The sequence below is a fragment of the Rhinopithecus roxellana genome, chromosome 17 (assembly GCF_007565055.1).
Source record: "Rhinopithecus roxellana isolate Shanxi Qingling chromosome 17, ASM756505v1, whole genome shotgun sequence".
NCBI classification, from domain to species: domain Eukaryota; kingdom Metazoa; phylum Chordata; class Mammalia; order Primates; family Cercopithecidae; genus Rhinopithecus; species Rhinopithecus roxellana.
This window is the reverse complement of record NC_044565.1, coordinates 67690123-67712160: the sequence shown is the minus strand read 5'-3', so window position 1 is coordinate 67712160 and position 22038 is coordinate 67690123. Positions and strand designations below refer to the sequence as shown.

Sequence of the window (22038 nt, the reverse complement as noted above, 5' to 3'; positions counted from 1 at the left end):
TAAGCACCTATTTTTGAAAAGGTGTAGCCGAAAGTAGAAAGGGCTGTCTCTGTCTATCCCCTGATTCCCCTCATTTTATTTATTTTTATTTTATTTTATTTTATTTTTTTTTTTGAGACGGAGTCTCGCTCTGTCGCCCGGGCTGGAGTGCAGTGGCCGGTTCTCAGCTCACTGCAAGCTCCGCCTCCCGGGTTTATGCCATTCTCCTGCCTCAGCCTCCAAGTAGCTGGGACTACAGGCGCCTGCCATCTCCCCCGGCTAGTTTTTTGTATTTTTTAGTAGAGACGGGGTTTCACCGTGTTAGCCAGGATGGTCTCGATCTCCTGACCTCGTGATCTGCCCGTTCGGCCTCCCAAAGTGCTGGGATTACAGGATTGAGCCACTGCGCCCGGCCTATTTTTTTTAATTTTAATTTTTTTTCTTCTTTTCACAAGTGTTGATACTCCCCATTTTAAGCTTTTCCTTTTAAGTTTGGAATTGTAGATCTAAGATTAGGAACTGAGCCAGGTCATCAGGTAAGGGAAGCAATTAGCAAGATTCATGTTTTCTGGATGGGATTGGGACAGGGAAGTCAATATTAAAGAAAGTCTTATAAAATGGGAATATACTTGGGGCACTTGCTTTTCAAGAGCCACATATGCTGCTCTTTGAATAGTGACTGTTGTATCTCTGTTTCTTTTGCTCAGAACTAATGGTTATTAATGACTATCTCTCAGAGTTTGAGGTGAATGTATTAAGATGTAGGAAGATCCGAGAAATAACCATAGAACCCTGTTGTCAGTAGCCGAATAGGTAGATATGAATAGCATAACCTTGCTCCACACTCTGCGTAATAATAGAAGACATGAACAGTAAGGTAATATCAAATTGAATGTTGGGTCCAATTGTTTTTGAGCTGCTTTTCATTTATTCCTTTTCTAGAAATTATCATAATATTGGTTATTTGTCCTCAGTTTACAATAAGATGAGATACTTTTCTGGTTGTATCTTTTCTGGTTGCAGGTAGGTCTATAATAAAGCCTAGAAGAAAATGGGCGTTATGTGGTATCTGGAAGGTGGCGTGAGAGGTGCGCATGATGTCACATGTGATTCATGTTTAAGCAGCTCTGATATTCTCAAGAAATCAATGCCAAGCTACCGATAATGAAAAATGATTTAGTCTGTCATAGAATATGCATCTGTCATTCATGGGTCATACATGTGGTATAGATACCATATAATTTGTAGGTATATATTATGTATTTATGGATGTTTTTATAGTCCAGTGCAAATTAAAGTGACAGACATGTAGCCAGCAGTGAGCATGCAGCAAAGCAGTTCTAAATCTTAGTTATCAATAAAGGTAAAGCAAGCTAATTGTGCCTATTACTTTTTCTTATTTAGGGCCTTTACTCTCAATCTGACATCACTTCATTTCAAATGCATTGTAAGACAGGAAGAACACTGAGATAGTATCAAAACCCACTTCCTTTTATGTACAAAAATAAAGAGCTCTGACAGCAAAACTGATACTTCTAGTTGAAAATCGATAGAAACTTTCTTGATATATGTATACCTTTCAGCCAAATAGGAACAGAGAATAGAACTTTGAAATTCAGTCCAATATTAAAACTAGTTTATTGATTTCTATGTAAAGTGGAAGAACTTAAAAGTTAGTAGTTTTGGCTCCTAGTTTTCAGACAGGAAACACTATGTTCAGAGAAGAGTTTTATGGAATTCCAAATCAAGGTAAGGTGGAATAATAACTTCAGAAAAACGAATAACTAGAATCAACTACTTATATTGCTTTTTTATGATCATAGCTAAGTGAAGTCTCTGCTTTTTCCCCAAAACAAAATATTGAATTATGAAGCAACTGTAGGACTATTATTTTTATCTTCTGATAGAAAAAGTTTTGTTAGACTTTGGTCTGCTTTTAAGTGTCTTAATGAAATTAATTACATGAAGTGTACCTTTTCTCTCTAAGGAATCACTGTTTCCTCTAGTGTGAACTAATGTTAATTTTACTGCTTGTTCAGAACTACTTTAAATGAGGAATTTGATATATATTGTGTCTGGAGTTATTTAAAATACCATAAACCTACCTACCTTCTAACATTTTTATGTGTGTTAAGTTACTGAATGGGTATGATTATGTCTCCTTTTAAAAGTGTACTGGAGGCAAAACTTTTTTTGGCAAGTTGACTTAGATGGAGAGAGACCTTTAGGAGATGTCCTCTTTTCCTCTGGGGTTATTAGTGGTGGCTGACTTGGAGGTTTTAGCTCTGTGTTGTGTTAAAGATGGCTACATTGTTAGGACTTTGGATAGTTAGAAGCAAGGAAAGTGTTCAGGTGTGGCCTTTCCCATTTAGGCCAGGGGACTCAATATAATCAGGAAACACTGCCTGCCTAGTTTGGAGTAGATTGCACTTGGTGTCGGAGGAAGGGACTTAGAACTAAAAAGGATCTATTACCTCTAAAGAAAGACCTGTTAGAATAAAAACTCCCTCAAGAGAAACATAACTGTTTCTAAAGGACAAAATCATTTTGGAAACTTCGATTGTTATCAGTCCTTCAGCAATCAATTCTTCAACTATGTATAGTTCTTAAGTTTCAATTTTGTTATCAATCCTTCAGTTTCTGATACCTCCCTAATACTTCATAGGGGTCCATTAAATTGTCTTTGGGAGAAAATAAAAATTTAAGTCAGAGATTATTTACTAAAGCTTTTAACTCAAATGCATCTAATATTAATAGTCTGTATCTTTTTGACCTTGTTTGACATTGTAATCATCCGTTGAAATGGAAAATTATCAATGCTGTAATAATGTGTGTGAAAAGTAGTACCTTTTGACTTAAACTCAATGAGCAGTATGTAAATATCCAGCAACCTGAAACTACTGCAGTGAACTATGTAAAACTGACTGATAAGCCTGCAGTGAACTATGTAAAACTGACTGATAAGCCTCAAGTTCTAAAATTTGTTTTGTTGTATTTATTTTATTTATTTTTTGAGACAGAAACTTGCTCTGTTGCCCAGGCTGGAGTGCAGTGACATGATCTCTGATCACTGCAACCTCACCTCCCAGGTTCAAGCGATTCTCCTGCCACAACCTCCCCAGTAGCTCGGACTACAGGCATGCACCACCATACCAGTTGAGCTGGGATTTCGCCATGTTGGGCAGGCTGGTCTCAAACTCCTGGCCTCAAGTGTGATCTACCCACTTCAGCTTCCCAAAGTGCTGGGATTACAGGTGTGAGCCACCACACCCGGCCTAAAATTTGTTTTAAATATTTTTCTGAAAACACTTGATATTAAGCTTTAAAAAAAAAAAAATTATCAGCTGGTTGCAGTGGCTCACGCCTGTAATCCCAGTACTTTGGGAGGCTGAGGAGGGTGGATCACCTGAGTTCAAGACCAGCCTGGTCAACATGGTGAAACCCCATCTCTACTAAAAATACAAAAATCAGCCGGATATGGTGGCACATGCCTGTATTCCCAGCTACTCGGGAGGCTGAGGCAAGAGAATCACTTGAACCCAGGAGGCCTTGGAGGCTGCAGTGAGCCAAGATCATGCCACTGCACTCTAGCTTGGGTGACAAAGTGAGATGCTGTCTCAAGGAAAAAAAAAATTATCTACTAGATTACTCTTTGGGTTTCTTTTATGTAATGATTTTTGTTTTTTGTTTTTAAATCAAATAATAGTAACTTGATCTTTTGATCAGAATTTGTTAATCTTTTATTTCTATATGTTTATATAGAAGCAAGCATTTTTGTTTCTAATTAGACAAAAAAATGTGTTGTTAAGAATTGTTTTAATCTGTTGAGCAGTCCACATTGGAGGATAAAGTTATAATCCTGAAAAGTGTTGTTTAAGGCATTAGTTTATTTGTAACAACCAAAGTAATTGCTTTTAAACTAATTGCTCTGTTTAAACTACTTGTTAGGCAGGCTGTGGTGGCTCACACCTATAATCCCAGCACTTTGGGAGGCCAAGATGGGAGGATCACTTGAGCCCAGGAGTTTGAGACCAGCCTGGGCAACATAGTGAGACTCCTGTCTCTACAAAAAATAAAAAGTAAAATTAGCTGAGTGTGGTGGTGTGTGCCTATAGTCCCAGCTACTCGGTAGACTGAGGCAGGAGGATTGCTTGAGCCCAGGAGTTCAAGGCTACAGTGTGCTATAATGGGACCACTGCATTCCAGCCTAGGTGACAGAGCAAGACCCTCTCTCAAAAAATGAATGAATAAACAAGCAAAGAAGCTACTTGTTACACTCATGCCTTCTCCAGTCTGTATTATTTGCCAGGTATTTGGGAAACAAATTTGAATGAGGTGTCGACCCCACCCTTAAAGTTGTCTCAGCATATCTAGAGGGATAGAAAAATAAGTAGATAATTAGCACATGACTTCATAAATTGCATGTGTTTGTATTTATCATGTTATGACAGCATTAGAGAAGGGATACTAAGTTAACTTTGCCTGGATTACTAAGTATTAGCTATAAAAGTCCTAAGATACTATTCTTCTCTAGAGAGTTTAAGCACTAGGGAAGGCAGGATGTATTATGGAAAGAAAACATATATAAAGGCAAGAAGGTGGGAATGTGTATAGTGTTCTCAGGAAGCCATAAGAAGATAAATTTGGCTGGGAGAGGGGATTTGTGGAGGGAATGAAATTTGGATCATACGGTTAACCTTTAGTGATAGTCTTATTATTTACCGGATATTGGTATGCACAAAGTTTCTTTTTCTTTTTCTTTTTTTTTTGAGACGGAGTTTTGCTCTTGTCACCCAGGCTGGAGTGCAGTGGCACGATCTCAGCTCACTGCAACCTCGCCATCATGGGTTCGAGCAATTCTCCTGCCTCAGCCTCCTGAATAGCTGGGATTATAGGCGCCCGCCACCAGGCCTGGCTAATTTTTATATTTTTAGTAGAGGTTTTGCCATGTTGGCCAAGCTAATCTTGAACTCCTGACCTTGTGATCTGCTTGCCTCAGCCTCCCAAAGTGCTGGGATTACAGATGTGGGCCACCGCGCCCAGCCTCACTAAGTTTCTTAGGAAAATTAAGGTGTAGATCAGAGAGGAGAGAGAATGGAGACACTGACGACTCTTCCACATTTTCGTAGCCAGACACCAGGAAGATCAAGATTGTTTATAGGCTGGAGGTGTGGTGGCTCACACCTGTAATCCCATTACTTTGGGAGGCCAAGGCAGGAGTATCACTTGAGCCCAGGAGTTCAAGACCATCTTGGGCAACATGGTGAGACCTTGGCTCTAAATAAAAAACAGCTGGTTTTGGTGGTGTACACCTGTAGTCCTAGCACTTCGGGAGGCCAGGGTGGGGGGATCACTTAAGCCCAGAAGTTTGAGACCACAGTGAGCTATGATGATGCCACTGCATTCCAGTCTGAGTGACAGAGACCCTGTCTGAAAAATAAATAAATAAATAAATAAATAAATAAATAAATAAATAAATAAATGACAAAAGACTGTTTATTGACCCTTTTTTTTGTTGGTTTCATACTTTTGTTCATTAAGTTTCTGAGTTAATAAACTAGCTTCTTTTGTTGTTCTACTCATTAGTGTTTAAGTTAGCTGAATTTCTCATCACTGGTATATAAGCTAAAATTTATTTCTGTTTTGCTTTTGAAAATCATTTGTTGTAGGTAGTATACTTCCTTGGTGTGGGATGACATTAATTGGTGACATTTATTAGTTTCATTTGAAGTGAAACTGGTAATAGAGAAGTATGAGGGATTTTTTTTTTGTAAGTGCCACTTTGTGAGAAAAGATTATAAACAGGGTCTTGATATAGTTAAAATGCAGCTTTAATTGTTTTCTTTTTTATGTTTATTTTTTAAACAAGGTCTTATTTTTAATAGTTCTTTTTTTGTTTTTTTGTTTGTTTGTTGTTTTTTTAAGATGTAGTCCTATGAAATCTTGCTCATATGTTTCTCACACCCCTCCTACTCATATCACCACCACCTCATAAGTTAACTAGTTTATTCTCAAATTATTCATCATCAAGGACCAGTTTTTTTCCTCTAGTCCATTGTGGACTCAGAATGACCCAGCAATGTCACATTTCTGTGAAAGTACCTAAATGTTCTTGCTTTTATGCTTATCTTATCACAGACCAGTCTGTGGACATTTGAACAGCAATAGTTTAGATGATTTTTCAGCTTTACTTTTAAAAAGGGTGAGAGTGTGCCAAATTTTATCTTTAAAGGAGAAACTATATGAGATGATCTTGTCCCTTTTTTTTTTAAAATTCAGAACAGAAAATAACCCCATCTTCCTAGTAAATAATTAACTACTACGATGCTTCATCAGCATTGCAAAAACATCCTGTCACCTCCAAATCACTGCTGGTCCTGTCTCAAAAGTAACTGCCTTCCTGATTTCTGTCAATTTGGGTCACTTTGCCTATTTGTAAAATTTTAAATTAGATTATAATACATATGGAGTAAGTACTTTTTCTCTGAAATGCTTGGAACCAGAAGTGTTTTAGAGTTTGGATTTTTTCAGATTTTGAAAGATTTGCATTATTTGGGTTGAGCATCCCAAATTAAGAAAATTCAAAATCCAGAATGTTCCAATGAACATTTCCTTTGAGCATCATGTTGGCACTAAAAAATTTTCTGATTTTGGGCATTTCATATTTTCTGATTTGGAATGATCAGCCTGTATTCATTAAAGTACACATAAGTATACAGCTTGTTGGATTTTCACAAACAGAACAGTACTATGAACTATCAACCAGATTAAGGAGCAAAATATTGCCGGGTGCGGTGGCTCATGCCTGTAATCCCAGCACTTTGAGAGGCCAAGGTGGGCGAATCACGAGGTCAGGAGATCAAGACCATCCTGGCTAAGATGGTGACACCCCAACTCTACTAAAAATAGAAAAAATTAGCTGGGTGTGGTGGCAGATGCCTGTAGTCCCAGCTACTCCAGAGGCTGAGGCAGGAGAATGGTGTGAACCCGGCAGGTGGAGCTTGCAGTGAGCTGAGATCGTGACACTGCACTCTAGCCTGGGCGACAGAGCGAGACTCCATTTCAAAAAAAAAAAAAAGCAAAATATTGCCCTGAGCTCCCTTCTGGTGACACCCATTACCCCAAAATAACCACTCTAACAACTTCCAATAGCATAAACAAGACATGACTGGAACAGAATAATGTCCAGATAAATTTTTAAACTTATATAATCAAGTCGTACTTAAATAATTTTTTGCTATTACATTATTTGCATGTGTGTAAGAATCATTCACCTTCTGGTACATAGAAATACATCAGATTCTTAAAACTATATAGAGTGGTAATTTTGGGGCAATGGGTGTGACCAGAGGAAGCTCAGAAAAATCCATAGCATTAATGAACAAAATTGAACTGCACAAAATACAGTAATATATTTTTTTTAAAAAAGTAGAACTAAAATTGATCTATAGATTCAATGCAATCCCAACCAAAATCATAGCAGGTTGATGGGGGGGGGGGGGGACATGTGGAAACTGACAAGCTGCTTCTAAAATTTTGAAGATGAGATCAGTCAGAAAAGCCAAGAAAATATTAAAGAACAAAATGGAAAGAGTACGACTATTAGATATCAGGATTAATCATAAAGCTAGGCAATTTTCTAAAGAAAAAAAAAAATACTGGGTACATTAAGAAGTTGCATTCATCAAAACATAACTTTAAGAGAGTGAAAAGGCAAGCCACAGAGAAGTTATTTGCAATAAATATATGCAACAAAGGAATATATGAAGAACTCCTACAAGTTACTAAGAAAAAGAGAATTCATAGAAAAATGGGCAAAGACTAGAGCAAGCGTTGCACAAAGATGATATCAAAATGGTTAATAATGAAAGAGTCAAATTCCATTAGCGACCACAGAAAGGCAACTTACAACCACATGCAATACCATTACACACCCACCAGAGTCCAAAATTAAAGAGACGGATGGTACCAACTGTTAGTGATCATGTGAAATCATGTATAGGGAAACATGTCAGTGTATAGGGATTCCTATAAACTGGTGGTGAGAATTTAAACTAGTACAACTAGTACAGTTACTTTGGAAAACTGCTCGGCTGTCCATAGAATAGCTAATTCTACTCTGGAGTATATACCCAACAGAAAGGAGTACAAAAAGAAACTTTTTTAAAAAGTAGAATTAATTGTAATAACAAAAATAACCTAAATGTTCATCAGTGGTAGGATAAATGAATTTGGGTACTGGTGGATGTTTATGCAATGAAAATACTATATACACACAGAGAGGAAACTGTCTTCATGTATATGCATGTGCGTGTGCACATTTTAATGAAAGCTTTATTCTTTTATCTTTTACATTTAGATCTATAAACCATGTGGAATTTTTTTGTATTATGTGAGATGAGGATCATCATTTTATTCCTTTCACCCTGTAGGGATGTTTTGATTACCTAGCACCCATTTTTGAAGACTTCTTTAGTTTATTGTAGTGTTCTCTATGTCATAAGTCAATTGACCATATAGTTATGGTTTGGTTTCTGGACTTTGCTTTGCTCTGTTGTGTTTTGTCTTTCCTTGTAACAGTACCACCCTGTTTTAATTACTTTAGCTTTATGATTAGTCCTGATATCTAATAGTTTAATTCTTTCCATTTTGTTCTTTAATATTTTCTTGGCTTTTCTGACTGATCTCATCCTCATGTAAATTTTAGAAGCAGCTTGTCAGTTTCCACATGTCCCCTCTCATCAACCTGCTATGATTTTGGTTAGGATTGCATTGAATCTATAGATCAGTTTTAGTTCTATTGACTTTTTAAAAAATATATTACTGCATTTTTTGCAGTTCAATTTGTTCATTAATGCTATGGATTTTTCTGTCTTACAGGTCTTTGCACACTTCTTAATAGATTTATTCCTTGACATTTTTTATTCTGTTGTGAATAGCTTTAACTTTTTTTACTTTATAATTATGTGTTTCTGATATATAGAAATATAGTTTTTATAAATTGACTGTGTCTTTGAAGTGTCTAGGATTTTACCTGATTTGTAAGTGAACAAATTAGCCTCTCAAGGACGTTAACAGAAGAAACAAGAATCCTGGGTCATAGAAAAAGTACTATATTACCTACGATAGAGTAAGCAATATGACTATCAGCATACTTTTTGTGTCAGCTTTCCCTTACCCTAAGACTCAGGTGATGAGATACAGGCCCAGATGTATCCTATTCGTGCAGTGGGTTTGCATCTCAGCCAAGAAACCTATTCGTGCAGTGGGTTTGCATCTCAGCCAAGAAACATTAGTTTGAGGGGTTCACTGCTTTTAGCAGAAGCAAGCATATTTTGCCTGGGAAAAGACATTGCTTCATCTCATGGTTGCTCTGCAGCTGCAAACATAACCCTGAAAGATGGCTCAGGTAAAGAGTGTTCTGGGACTTAAATTGCTGGCCTTGCTCGCATGTACACATGACAGCACTCAGGGCCTCTGGTGGATTGTCTCTCTGAACATTGACACTGGATGTAACAACATTGCAAAATTAATTTTTAAAATCTATTAGTTTATACATAGTTTTATTTTTAACTAATAATAATAATAGCTTATATTCAATGAATGACAGTGTTAAGTTCATACCATCTGTATAGCTCTGGAAAATAGGCTAAATAAAAGCAAGTGTTATGCTTCAAATTGTGTCCCCTTCAAAAAGATATATTGAAATCATAACCTCTGGTACCCCAGAATATCCTTATTGGGAAACAGAGTTGTTACAGAATTAATTAGTTAAGATGAAGTCATACTGTAGTAGGGTGGGTCGTTAGTCCTCTAAGACTGGTGTCTTTATAAGATGGGTCATATGAAGACATGAAGAGAGTGCCGTGTGATGATGGAGACGAGGTTGAAATGATGCTGCTATAAGCCAAGGAACGCCAAAAATTGCTGGATGTTACCAGAAACTAAGAGAAAGGGATGGAATAGCTTATTTCACAGAAGGAACCATCCTTGCTGACACATCAGTTTTGGATTTTCAGCCTCCAGAACTGTAAAAGAATAAGTGTCTTGTTTTATGTCACCTAGGTTATGTACTTTTTAAAATGACAGGTCTGGGGAATTAATACAGGGAGTAAAGTTCATTCTTCATTATACAATGCATTCAATACGTTACATTCTCATGAAATCTTTTAAAATCTTGTATAGTTATCATCTCTGCTGCCATAATTTTTCTGTTAGCATTTTAATCATCTTCCTTAAGTGAGACTTGCAGCCAGAGCTGAAGGAGGCTTATATATACAAGGGTTTGGTGCCACCTACTTTCTTGATTTTTTTTTTTTTTTAAGTTGGGAGACACGGTCTTACTCTGTCACCCAGGCTGGAGGCAGTGGCGTGATCACAACTCAAGTGCAGCCTCAACTTCCTAGGCTCAGGTGATCCTCCTGTCTCAGCCCCCCAAGTAGCTGGGACTACAGCACACCACCACACCTGGCTGACTTTCTATTTATTTATTTATTTATTTAGAGGTGGAGTTTCGCTTTTTCACCTAGGCTGGAGTGCAGTGGCGCAATCTCAGCTCACTCCTACCTCCGCCTTCTGGTATCAAGCGGTTTTCCTGCCTCAGCCTCCCGAGTAGCTGGGATTACAGGCATGAGCCACCACGCCCGGCTAATTTTTGTATTTTTAGTAGAGTCAGGGTTTCACCATGTTGGCCAGGCTGGTCTTGAACTCCTGACCTCGTGATCTGCCCACCTCAGCCCCGCAAAGTTCTGGGATTACAGCTGTGAGCCACCGCGCCCGACCATATTTTTTTTTTATATAGACAAGGTTTTGCCACGTTGCCTAGGCTGGTCTCGAACTGAAGTGATCCCGCCCGCCTTGACCTCCCAAAGCGCTGGGATTACAGGCATGAGCCACTGTGTCCAGTCTGGAAGGCAGTTTATAATACTGAATACTTCCTGTCAGTAAGGAGAAACTAAGCAAACTACTCAAAAAATTAGAAACAAAAAAGAATAAAATAAACCAACAGGTAGCTGAAGAAAATAATGTATAATAAAAATAAATAATGAAAATTACTAAATTAGAAGAGAAAAATGGTAGAAAAGGTTGGTTTTAAAATGAATCAATATAATAGACAAGCTTTGTTAACGTACTTTTTTTTTAAAGGAAAAAACCATGAGTATATAAATTCAGGTTGAAATTTCAAAACAAAATTAAAAAGCCATCAGACTTTTTCACAGTACTTCAAAATGTAGATGAAATGGTATACTTTTCTAGGAAAATACAGTGCACAAAAATTGAACCCAGTAGAGATAGAAAGTGTAAATACATTTCCACAGAAGTAGACCTGTAATAGAACTCCCCTTCAAAAGAACACTATACCCACATGTTCTTCAGGGGAATTCAATCATATGCTTATTTTTAAATTTTTATTTATTTGTTTTGAGATGGAGTCTCATTCTGTCCCACAGGCTGGAGTGCAGTGGTGCGATCTTGGCTCACTGCAGCCTCTGCCTCCTGGGTTCAAGCGATTCTCCTGCCTCAGCCTCCCGAGTGGCTGGGATTACAGGTGTGTACCACCATGCCTACCTTGGCTTCCCAAAGTGCTGGGGTTACAGGTGTGAGCCACCATGCCCAGCGATAATTCAACCATATGTTTAAAGATAATAATCTTAATGTTTTAAACACTGTTCCAGAGCTAGAATAAAAAAGTCTAGATTATTTTTGAAAACAAATTTTCCAAAGATTATGTTATTTTATGAATGCTAAGCATTATCTTACGAATATTGAGGCGGAATCATAATAAAAGTTTATAGTATCCAAGTATACATTTAAATGATAATATAAATAGGTTTTTGGATTGTAAGTATAGTCACTACTATGAATTCTATTATTATTAATTACATTAACAAAGCTTATGTGAAAAATAAGTTATTTCTATACTTGCTGAAAAGGTCTTTGAATAAATTTTATGCTCAATAAAATTGAGAATTAGTGAATTCCTCTTTAACATTTTAACTTAGTTAAGAAACCAGTGTCTTAAGGGGGAAACACTAGTGGCTTCTGTTTTAGCCAGAACGAGTCAAGAACAAGATGTCCACTATCTCCATTCTTATTTAACATTATGTAGAGGTATTTTTTGTTTTTTATTTTTTCCTGAGTTGGAGTCTTCCTCTGGTGCCCAGGCTAAAGAGCAGTGGTGCAGTCTCGGCTCGCTGCAACCTCCACCTCCCAGGTTTAAGCAATTCTTCTGCCTCAGCCTCCTGAGTAGTTGGGATTACAGGTGTATGCCACCACGACCAGCTAATTTTTTGTATTTTTAGTAGAGATGGGGCTTTACCGTGTTGGCCAGGCTGGTCTCGAACTCCTGACCTCAGATGATCCACCCGTCTCCGCCTCCTAAAGTGCTGGGATTGCAGGCTTGAGCCACCACGCCTGGCCTAGAGTTGTTTATGTCAACCCAGGTAAGCAAGAGAAAGCAGTTTGAGTAACCGGCGACAAGAATCAGAAAGGATTAGGTAAAACTACTTCTTTTTTTCAGATGATATGATTTTGCGTCTGACAAACACAAAAGAATCAGTGGAGATAAATACTGATTAAAAAGAGAACTGGTGGCCCATGCTTATAGTTCTAGCACTTTGGGAGGGTGGGGCAGGAGGATCACTTGAGACCAGGAGTTTGAGACCAACCTGGACAAATAGCGAGACCCTGTCTCTACAAAAAATAAAAAAAAATTTAAAAAAACAAGACCGGGCGCAGTGGCTTGTAGTACTACTTAGGAGACGGGGATACCTTGAGCCCAGGAATTCAAGGCTGGGTGACAGAGTGAGACCCTGTGTCTTAAAAAAAGAGAATTTGGGATTGTAAATAAATAGATATAAATGACATTGATATGTAGCAATCAGCCACTATGTGCATAAATAATAATGAAGAAAGAATATATTTGCGCTAACAACGTCAACAACAAAAAAATCCGAGCATCTCTCTCTCTCTTTTTTTTTTTTCTTTTTGAGACAGAGTTTTGCTCTTGTTGCCCAGGCTGGAGTGCAATGGCGCCATCACGGCTTACTGCAACCTCTGCCTCCTGGGTTCAAGCGATTCTCTTCCCTCAGCTTCCCAAGTAGCTGGGATTACAGGCATGCACCACCACACCCAGTTAATTTTGTGTTTTTAGTAGAGAAGGGGTTTCATCATGTTGGCTAGGCTGGTCTTAAACTCCTGACCTCAGGTGTTCCACCTTCCTCGGCCTCCCAAAGTGTTGGGATTACAGGCGTGAGCCACCGTGCCTGGCCGAGCATTACTTTTTTAAGACGTGCAAAAAGATGTTGAAACACTCAATACCCAAAAAGATGAAATTGCATTCATTTCTCACTCTCCAGGATAAATTCCAAAGAAATTAAAGTTATAATAAATGTAAAATACGAAACCAAGTACTACAGGAAAACATGGGTGAATTTCTTTTTTTTTTTTTTGAGATGGAGTGCAGTGGCACAATCTCGGCTCACTGCAAGCTCCTCCTCCCGGGTTCACGCTATTCTCCTGCCTCAGCCTCCCGAGGAGCTGGGACTACAGGCGCCCACCACCTCGCCCGGCTGTTTTGTATTTTTGGTGGGGACGGGGTTTCACCGTGTTAGCCAGGATGATCTAGATCTCCTGACCTCGTGATCTGCCCGCCTCAGCCTCCCAAAGTGCTGGGATTACAGGCATGAGCCACCATGCCCGGCCAAACATGGGTGAATTTCTTTTAAAACCTGAGAATAAAGAAATTTTTTTCTCTGATGCTTCTTGAAGCATATGTGTTTATCTTTTAGTCTAGCAAACTCACTTCTAAGAATCAACCTCAGAGAGAAACTGTCAGAAATACAAAATGGGAGAGATTAAAATCAATGATTCTCAAACTCAGGCTTGTACCAGAATCACCTAGAGAAAGTATGGTGCAGATTCCTGGGCCTCACTTCAGAGTATCTGATTCAGTAATCTGGGCTTGCACCAATAATTTTCATTTCTAGTACGTTTTTAGGTAGTAATTATGTTGTTCTGGGTACCATACTTTAGAACCTACTGGTTAAGATGTAGTCATGAAAACAAAAGACTAGAAACAACCCAAAAAATACCCATCAACAAAATCTGGTGGAAGAAATCATGGTTGGCCCGGCGCGGTGGCTCAAGCCTGTAATCCCAGCACTTTGGGAGGCTGAGACGGGTGGATCACAAGGTCATGAGATCGAGACTATCCTGGCTAACACGGTGAAACCCCGTCTCTACTAAAAAATACAAAAAATTAGCCGGGCGTGGTGGCGGCGCCTGTAGTCCCAGCTCCTCGGGAGGCTGAGGCAGGAGAATGGCGTGAACCCAGGAGGCGGAGCTTGCAGTGAGCTGAGATCCGGCCACTGCGCTCCAGCCTGGGCGACAGAGCAAGACTCCGTCTCAAAAAAAAAAAAAAAAATCACGGTTGATATACACAGTGGAATTCTATGCAACTATTAAAAGGAATGCAGAGAGAAGTTCCATATTCTGTTCTAGGATATCCTCCAGGATACACTGAGTTTTTTCACTCATATCAAAGTGGCTCCAGCCTGGGCAACAGAGTAAGACCCTGTCTTTAAAAAAAAAAAAAAAAAAAAAAAAAAATCGAAGTACTGGACAGTTAGTGGTATATGATCTTTTGTTTAAAAAAAATAAGTGGCCGGGCGCGGTGGCTCAAGCCTGTAATCGCAGCACTTTGGGAGGCCGAGACGGGCGGATCACAAGGTCAGGAGATCGAGACCATCCTGGCTAATACGGTGAAACCCCGTCTGTACTAAAAAATACAAAAAACTAGCCGGGCGAGGTGGCGGGCGCCTGTAGTCCCAGCTACTTGGGAGGCTGAGGCAGGAGAATGGCGTAAACCCAGGGGGTGGAGTTTGCAGTGAGCTGAGATCGGCCACTGCACTCCAGCCTGGGCGACAGAGCAAGACTCCGTCTCAAAAAAAAAAGAAAAAGAAAAAAGAGATAAGTAAAATTATTAAAACGGGCCAGGCATTTTGGCTCACGCCTGTAATCCCAGCAGTTTGGGAGGCTGATTCGGGCAGATCACCTGAGATCAGGAGTTCCAGATCAGCCTGGCCAACATGGTGAAACCCTGTCTCTACTAAAAATACAAAAATTAGCTGGGCGTGGTGGTGGGCACTTGTAATACCAGCTACTTAGGAGGCTGAGGCCCGAGAATTGCTTGAATTTGGGAGGCAGAGATTGCAGCGAGCCAAGATTGTGCCATTGCACTCCAGCCTGGGCAACAAGAACGAAACTGTCTTAAAAAGGAAAAACAAAAGTATTAAAACATGTATACTGTATTTTAACAAAATGAAAAATATGAATAAAAATGAAAGGACAAACAAAAACCTATTAAAATGATTTTCTGTAGAGTTGTATAGTTAAGGAAGAGAGCTAGACTTGTATGAAAGTAATACGATTTGTAACGTTACATAATTTAAAATTTTTAATGTACTTCCTAGAAATAAGAAATACAGCAAATAAGTATATCAAATTTGTGGTGTAATGACATAGATAAGTTATTGTGGGATATAGCTTAGGTATGGGAGACAAGACATAAACCTTTTTTTCCCCCTTTTCACAGGTGTTGAAGGAGACAAATCTTAAACTTCATTCAGTAGTCTTAATTTCAATAATTATATTGTATCGTTTCTTTGAAACTATATCTATAATACTAAGCAAATTAATAATTGTAGTAATATTAGGAACCAGGATTGTTAGGCGGGAAGAAACAGGATAAAAATACAAAATCAGCCTGGGCATGGTGGCTCATGCCTGTAATACCAGCACTTTGGGAGGCTGAAGCGGGTGGATTACTTGAGGTCTGGAGTTCAAGACCAGCCGGGTCAACATGGCGAAACCCTGTCTCTACTAAAAATACAAAAAAAATTAGCCGGGTATGGTGGCAGGCGCCTGTAATTCCAGCTACTTGGGAGACTGAGACAGGAGAATTGCTTGAACCCAGGAGGCAGAGGTTGCAGTGAGCCGAGATCACACCACTGCGCTCCAGCCTGAGCGGTAGAAGGAGACTCCATCTCAAAAAAAAAAAAAAAAAAAAAAAAAAAAAAAACCAGAAAAGTTAAGTGACAGCTCTGTAATCTTCAATTCAAATTTGGTATCCAAGCATGAATTTCATTTTCTCTTTCTAAATGATGACTTCTTGTTCTGGCCACTGAAAAGTTCTAGAACTAGTGGTAACCTGTTGACAGTGAGCACTCCTAGTGTGGTGTGCACACCATAGTCTTTTAGTACCATTTCCAATTTAAAGATGTCAGAGCTTGTTGGAGAAGTAGTTGATCCAGGTCTGGGCCAAAAGTTATGCAAGATTTGCCTGGGACAACTTTCTGTGACAGGTAGTAAAAAAGCTGTCAAATATGGGTGGAGCCATATCCCCAAGACAGTTTACAACTTGAAGGAGCTCCCACTAGGTCAAAATGGGACAATTTGGGTGCTAAATATATATTTTTAAAACACTACATGTAGTTTGGTGTATAGTATCCTATCTTTGATAATTGCATTTGATTTAAATATTTCACATATGTAAACATCTATGAGAACTTGTTGATTTTAGGTATTTATGAGTTTTCTGAAGTTGCAGGTTATCACAAAGTGGGCAGCTTAAGCAAACAAATTTATTCTCACAGTTCTGAATGCCAGAAGTCTGAAAGCAAGGTGTTGGCATGTCTGCATTCCCTACAGAGACTTTGCGGGAGAATCTGCTCCTTGCTTTCTCTAGACTTTTTCTTGCTGACTTCCTTGCCTTATGAACACTTTACTCCAGTCTCTGCCTGTGTCTTCCCTTATGCATCTCTTATGAAGAGACTTGTCATTGGCTTTAGGATTCATTTGGATAATCCAGGATGATCTTCTTGTCTGAAGATCCTTAACTCAGTTACACCTGCCAGGGCTCTTTTCCCAAATAAAGTAACATTCACAGATTCTGGAGCTTAGAATGTAGACATATCTTTTTGGTGGCCACCATTATCAGCCAGCTATAGGTTGCCTATTCATTACTCTGAAAATGAAGTTCAATTCTTGTCTCTGCTCCTTACTGGCTATATATCTTTTGGCAAACTAGTTGAATTTCTTGATATGTAAAACTTAGATAATACCATCGTAATATGCAGATGAATATGTATCTTTGAAATTTATTTTTGTATATAAATATATAGCCTTGAAACTTTTTGTATTTTTATTTGCATAGAAAAATATCATAAGGATGCCAATCAAACTGTCTTACTTAGTTATTTCTAGAAGTATAATTTGAGGAGTTTAGGTAGGGGTAGAAAGAAAACTACCCTAAGAGAGAGTAATTATGAGAGTTCAATGAACTCCTGTTAAAATGAACCTAGTACAGTGTTAAGCACATAGAAGATACTTGTCTGCTGTTACTAATAATAAAATTATCTGTCTTCGAAGATAGCATAGTCACTAAAAGGAATTATAAGAGATAAGTTTCTCAACAGAGATAAGTTTAAATCTTTAAGTGTTTTTTTTTGTTTTGTTTTTTTATTTTTAAAAACGATGGGGTCTCATACTGTCACCCCCTAGGCTGGATTGCAACCTCCCAAGTAGCTGGGAATACAAGTTTATGCCACCATGCCCAGCTAATTAAAAAAGTTTTTTTTTCTAGAGACAGGGTCTCACTATGTTGCCTAGGCTGATGTTGAACTCCTGGCCTCAAGTGATCCTCCCACCTCCGCCATGCAAAATGCTGGGATTATAGATGTGAGCCACTGTGCCAGACCTGTGTTTAAGTCTTATTTGCTGATTGTAATACTAAATCTTTAATATTTTAAAAGTTAGAACAAGCTTGGACAACATAGCAAGACCCCATCTCTTAAAAAAAAAGACTTAAAAAAAAAATTACCTGGATGTGATAACACATACCTGTGGTCCCAGCTACTCAGGAGGTGAAGGTAGGAGACTGCTTGAGCCTGTGAGGTCAAGGCTGCAGTGGGCTGCGATCGTGTCCCTGCACTCCAGCCTGGGCAAGAGTGAGACCCTGTCTCAAAAATAACAGAAAATAATAAAAAAAAGTTAGAGTACTGTTCAAGTTTCATAGACCAGTACTTAGCATTAAGTCAACTCTGGGAAATGTTTATACTGGTGGGTCCTGTAATTTTCATGATTTGTTTTGGTTGGCTTAGTTAAATGCTGTGGTTTAATTTGTTAGAAAAGGTGTTTGGCTTAAGGGTAAACATCCTAAGCAGTTTGTCCTGGTAATTGCAGATAGCTTTATTGTCACTTTTCTGGGCTGCAAAGTAGAATTCTTATATTTTCTAGTGGAGTTATTTTGGCTTTTTATTTTCTGTTTGTAATCAGGCAGTATTTGGGGTAGGCGAAGAAATATATAGTCTTGAGATTTCTGCAAGATGTTATTAAGAAAATATTAATAGTTTTAACTTTTACTTTTGTTTCTTTAAAAACATTGGCAAAGTAAAAAAGACAGACAATAATAAGCATTGGCAAGGATATAGAGAAAGTGGCCTCACACATTCCTGGTGGAATTGTAAAAATAGTACATCCATTTTGAAAAACAGCTTGGCAGTTTCTCAAGTTAAACAGAGAGTTATTGTAAGACCCAGCAATTCCACTCCTAGGAATGAACCCAAGAGACTAAAAGCACGTACTTAAATCATCTGCACACAAATGTTCTTCGTAACATTGTTCATAATAGCCAAAAGGTAGAAACAATCCAGATGTTCATCAGCTGATGAATAGACAAAATGTGACATAGGCATGCAATGGAATATTATTCTACAATAAAGAATAAAGTATCCATACACGTTGAAACATGGATGCGCCTTCAAAAGTAAGCACGTTGTTGAAAAAGTCATTCATAAACGAGCACTAATACGTGATTTCGTTATATGAAATATCCCTAAGAGGCAAATTTATAAAGACAGAAAGTAGATTACTGGTTACCTAGGACTACGGACATAGATGGGGTAAAAGATGAGTAACAGTTAACATGTATGGTGTTTTTTGAGGGGTGATGATTGTACAACTTAGTGAATATACTGAAAGCCATTGAATTTTATGTTTTTTCCCCAAACATTTTCAGAATAAATTTAATTTTGTTAGCTTACCAGGGAAAATTCAATCACTAGTCACACAACAAATTGATTCTGAATGGATTGCAAAACCAAAGTTTAAACCTAAATCCTGATGCTTTTAAAAGAAAACAGAAAATAACATCTTTGTGGTCTTAAGATAGAGAATGATTCCTTAAATAAAACAAAAGATATTTAATATACCGGGGAAATAACAAATGAGATTATTTAAATATATTTTAAGTATTTCTCAGAAAGAGGAGAAAGAGACTGAGAGAGGGTGTATTAGTTTGTTTTCACACTGCTATAAATACCTGCGACTGGGTAATTTATAAAGGAAAAAGGTTTAATTGACTCACAGTTCCACATGGCTGGGGAGGCCTAAGGAAACTTAACAATCATGGCAGAAGGCGAAGGGGAAGCAGCGAACTTCACGTGGTGGCAGGAGAGAGAAGTGAGAAAGAGCAGGGAAAATTGCCTTTAAAAAACCGTCAGATCTCATGAGAACAACGTGGGGGAAGCTGCCCCCATGATCCAGTCACCTTCCTACTTCAACACGTGGGGGATTACAGGTCCCTCTGCTGACACGTGGGGATTACAATTCAAGATGAGATTTGGGGCCCAGCGAAGTGGCTCGTGCCTGTAATTCCAGCACTTTGGGAGGCTGAGGTGGGTGGATCACCTGAGGTCAGGAGTTTGAGACCAGCCTGGCCAACATGGTGAAACCCCATCTCTACTGAAAATACAAAAATTAGCTGGGCATGGTGGCAGGCACCTGTAATCCCAGCTACTCGGGAGGCTGAGGCAGGAGAATCGCTTGAACCTGGCAAGCAGAGGTTGCAGTGAGCTGAGATCGTGCCATTGCACTCCAGTCTGGGCGACAAGAGCAAAACTCCGTCTCAAAAAGCAAAAAAAAGATGAGATTTGGGTGAGGACACAGAGCCAAACCATATCAGAAGACTAAAACAGGACGTCTATCTAGCATATATAAAGAACTACCACAAGTCAACAAGAAAAAGATAGCTATTAATAAAACCACGGGAAGATAGGCAAAATAACAGTCTTCAAAACAGAGATTATTCAGTGACTAAAAAAGTGTTAACAAGTGTTCAACTTTCTTAGCAATCTGAGAAAAGCCTGATATAAACACAGCAACCAGGAGATTGAAATGAAAATGACAGAAAATACCAAGTGTTGGCAAGGATGTAGAAAACTCATACACTGCTGGTGGCTTCAAAATTTTGTACAAGCATTTTGAAAAACTGGCAGTGTCACCTAAAACTGAAGAGATGTAAAACATAAAACACAAGTCCACTACTACATATATACCCCCAAATTTTTATGTGTCACCAATGCATTTTCTAGAATTTACATACTAGTACTATTCCTAATATTCCCAGATGAAAAACACATGTACATAAGCAGTGGAATGATTCTGTGATATTTTCACAACAGAATTCAGTGCTCATAAATGATTCGCAACATGGAAAACTACATATAAATTCAAAACAGCCTACAGAATGTCAAAAGACATGTACAAAAGAGTTTCTGCTGCACAATAGTTATATGAAGTGTAAAAGAGGTAAAAGTAACCTCTGCTGTTAGATGTCAGTGTAGTGCTCATCCTTGAGGATAGTGACCGGCTGGGATCACAAAAAGATAGCTGTGGGCTTAAAATATCCTTTTTAAAAAAATTTAAATATAAAAAACCTCATTGTGCTACCCACTTGTGATCTGTGTGCATATGTTTAAATATTTTATTTTTTTACTTTTATTTTATGTTCGGGGTACATGTGCAGGTTTTTTTTGCAGGTAAATTATATGTCATGGAGGCTTGGTGTACAGAATACTTTGTCACCCAGGAAATAAGCATAGTAACTGATAGGTAATTTTTTGATCCTCACCCTCCTCCCACCTCCACCCTCAAGTAGGCTTCAAATTTTATACCTTAGGCAAGATGTATAGTATGTGAATTATATATATATGTGTGTATATATATATATTTTTTCTTTTGTGATGGAGTCTCACACTGTTGCCCAGGCTAGAGTACAGTGGCGTGATCTCAGCTCACTGCAACCTCCGCCTCCCAGGTTCAAGTGATTCTCCTGCCTCAGCCTCCTGAGTAGCTGGGACTACAGGTGTGTGCCACCACACCCCGCTAATTTTTGTATTTTAGTAGAGTAGGGGTTTCACCATGTTGGCCAGGCTGGTCTTAAACTCCTGACCTCAAGTGTTCCACCTGCCTCGGCCTCCCAAAGTTCTAGGATTACAGGTGTGAGCCACCATGCCCAGCTGCTTAGTATATAAATTTTGTCTTAATAAAGCTATTTTTAAAAAATTGGTCAATATTGGCCGGGGGCGGTGGCTCAAGCCTGTAATCCCAGCACTTTGGGAGGCCGAGGCGGGTGGATCACGAGGTCAGGAGATCGAGACCCTCCTGGCTAACACGGTGAAACCCCGTCTCTACTAAAAATACAAAAAACTAGCCGGGCGAGGTGGCGGACGCCTGTAGTCCCAGCTACTCGGAGGCTGAGGCGGGAGAATGGCGGGAACCTGGGAGGCGAAGCTTGCAGTGAGCCGAGATCACGCCACTGCACTCCAGCCTGGGCGACAGAGCGAGACTCCTCCTCAAAAAAAAAATTAAAATAAAAAATAAAAAATAAAAATTGGTCAATATCAAAGTATACTGAGGCTATTTTTTTTTTTTTTTTTTAAAAGACAGAGTCTTGCTCTGTCACCCAGGCTGGAGTGCAGTGGCGTGATCTCGGCTCACTGCAAGCTCTGCCTCCTAGGTTCATGCCAGAGTAGCTGGGACTACAAGCACCCGCCACCATGCCCGGCTAATTTTTTTTATATTTTTGGTGGAGACAGGGTTTCACCGTGTTAGCCAGGATGCTCTTGATCTCCTGACCTCGTGATCTGCCAGCCTCAGCCTCCGAAAGTGTTGGGATTACAGGTGTGAGCCACCGTGCCTGGCCGAGGCTATGATTCT

At 39.0% G+C, this 22038-nt stretch overlaps 1 protein-coding gene across 4 annotated transcripts in view; it reads left to right on the top strand.

Moving 5' to 3' along the window:
- Positions 1-22038, top strand: part of ASXL2 (ASXL transcriptional regulator 2) — a 162833-nt gene that overhangs the window by 93075 nt on the left and 47720 nt on the right. The window contains exon 1 of one of the 4 annotated variants that reach the window (XM_030921038.1): positions 1477-1728. The exons of the other annotated variants lie outside the window; for them this stretch is intronic. Within the exon in view, the coding sequence (XP_030776898.1) occupies positions 1692-1728 (37 nt within the window). The 5' untranslated portion in view covers positions 1477-1691. Of the gene's footprint in view, positions 1-1476; positions 1729-22038 lie in introns of those variants that run through there. 4 annotated transcript variants of the gene reach the window in all.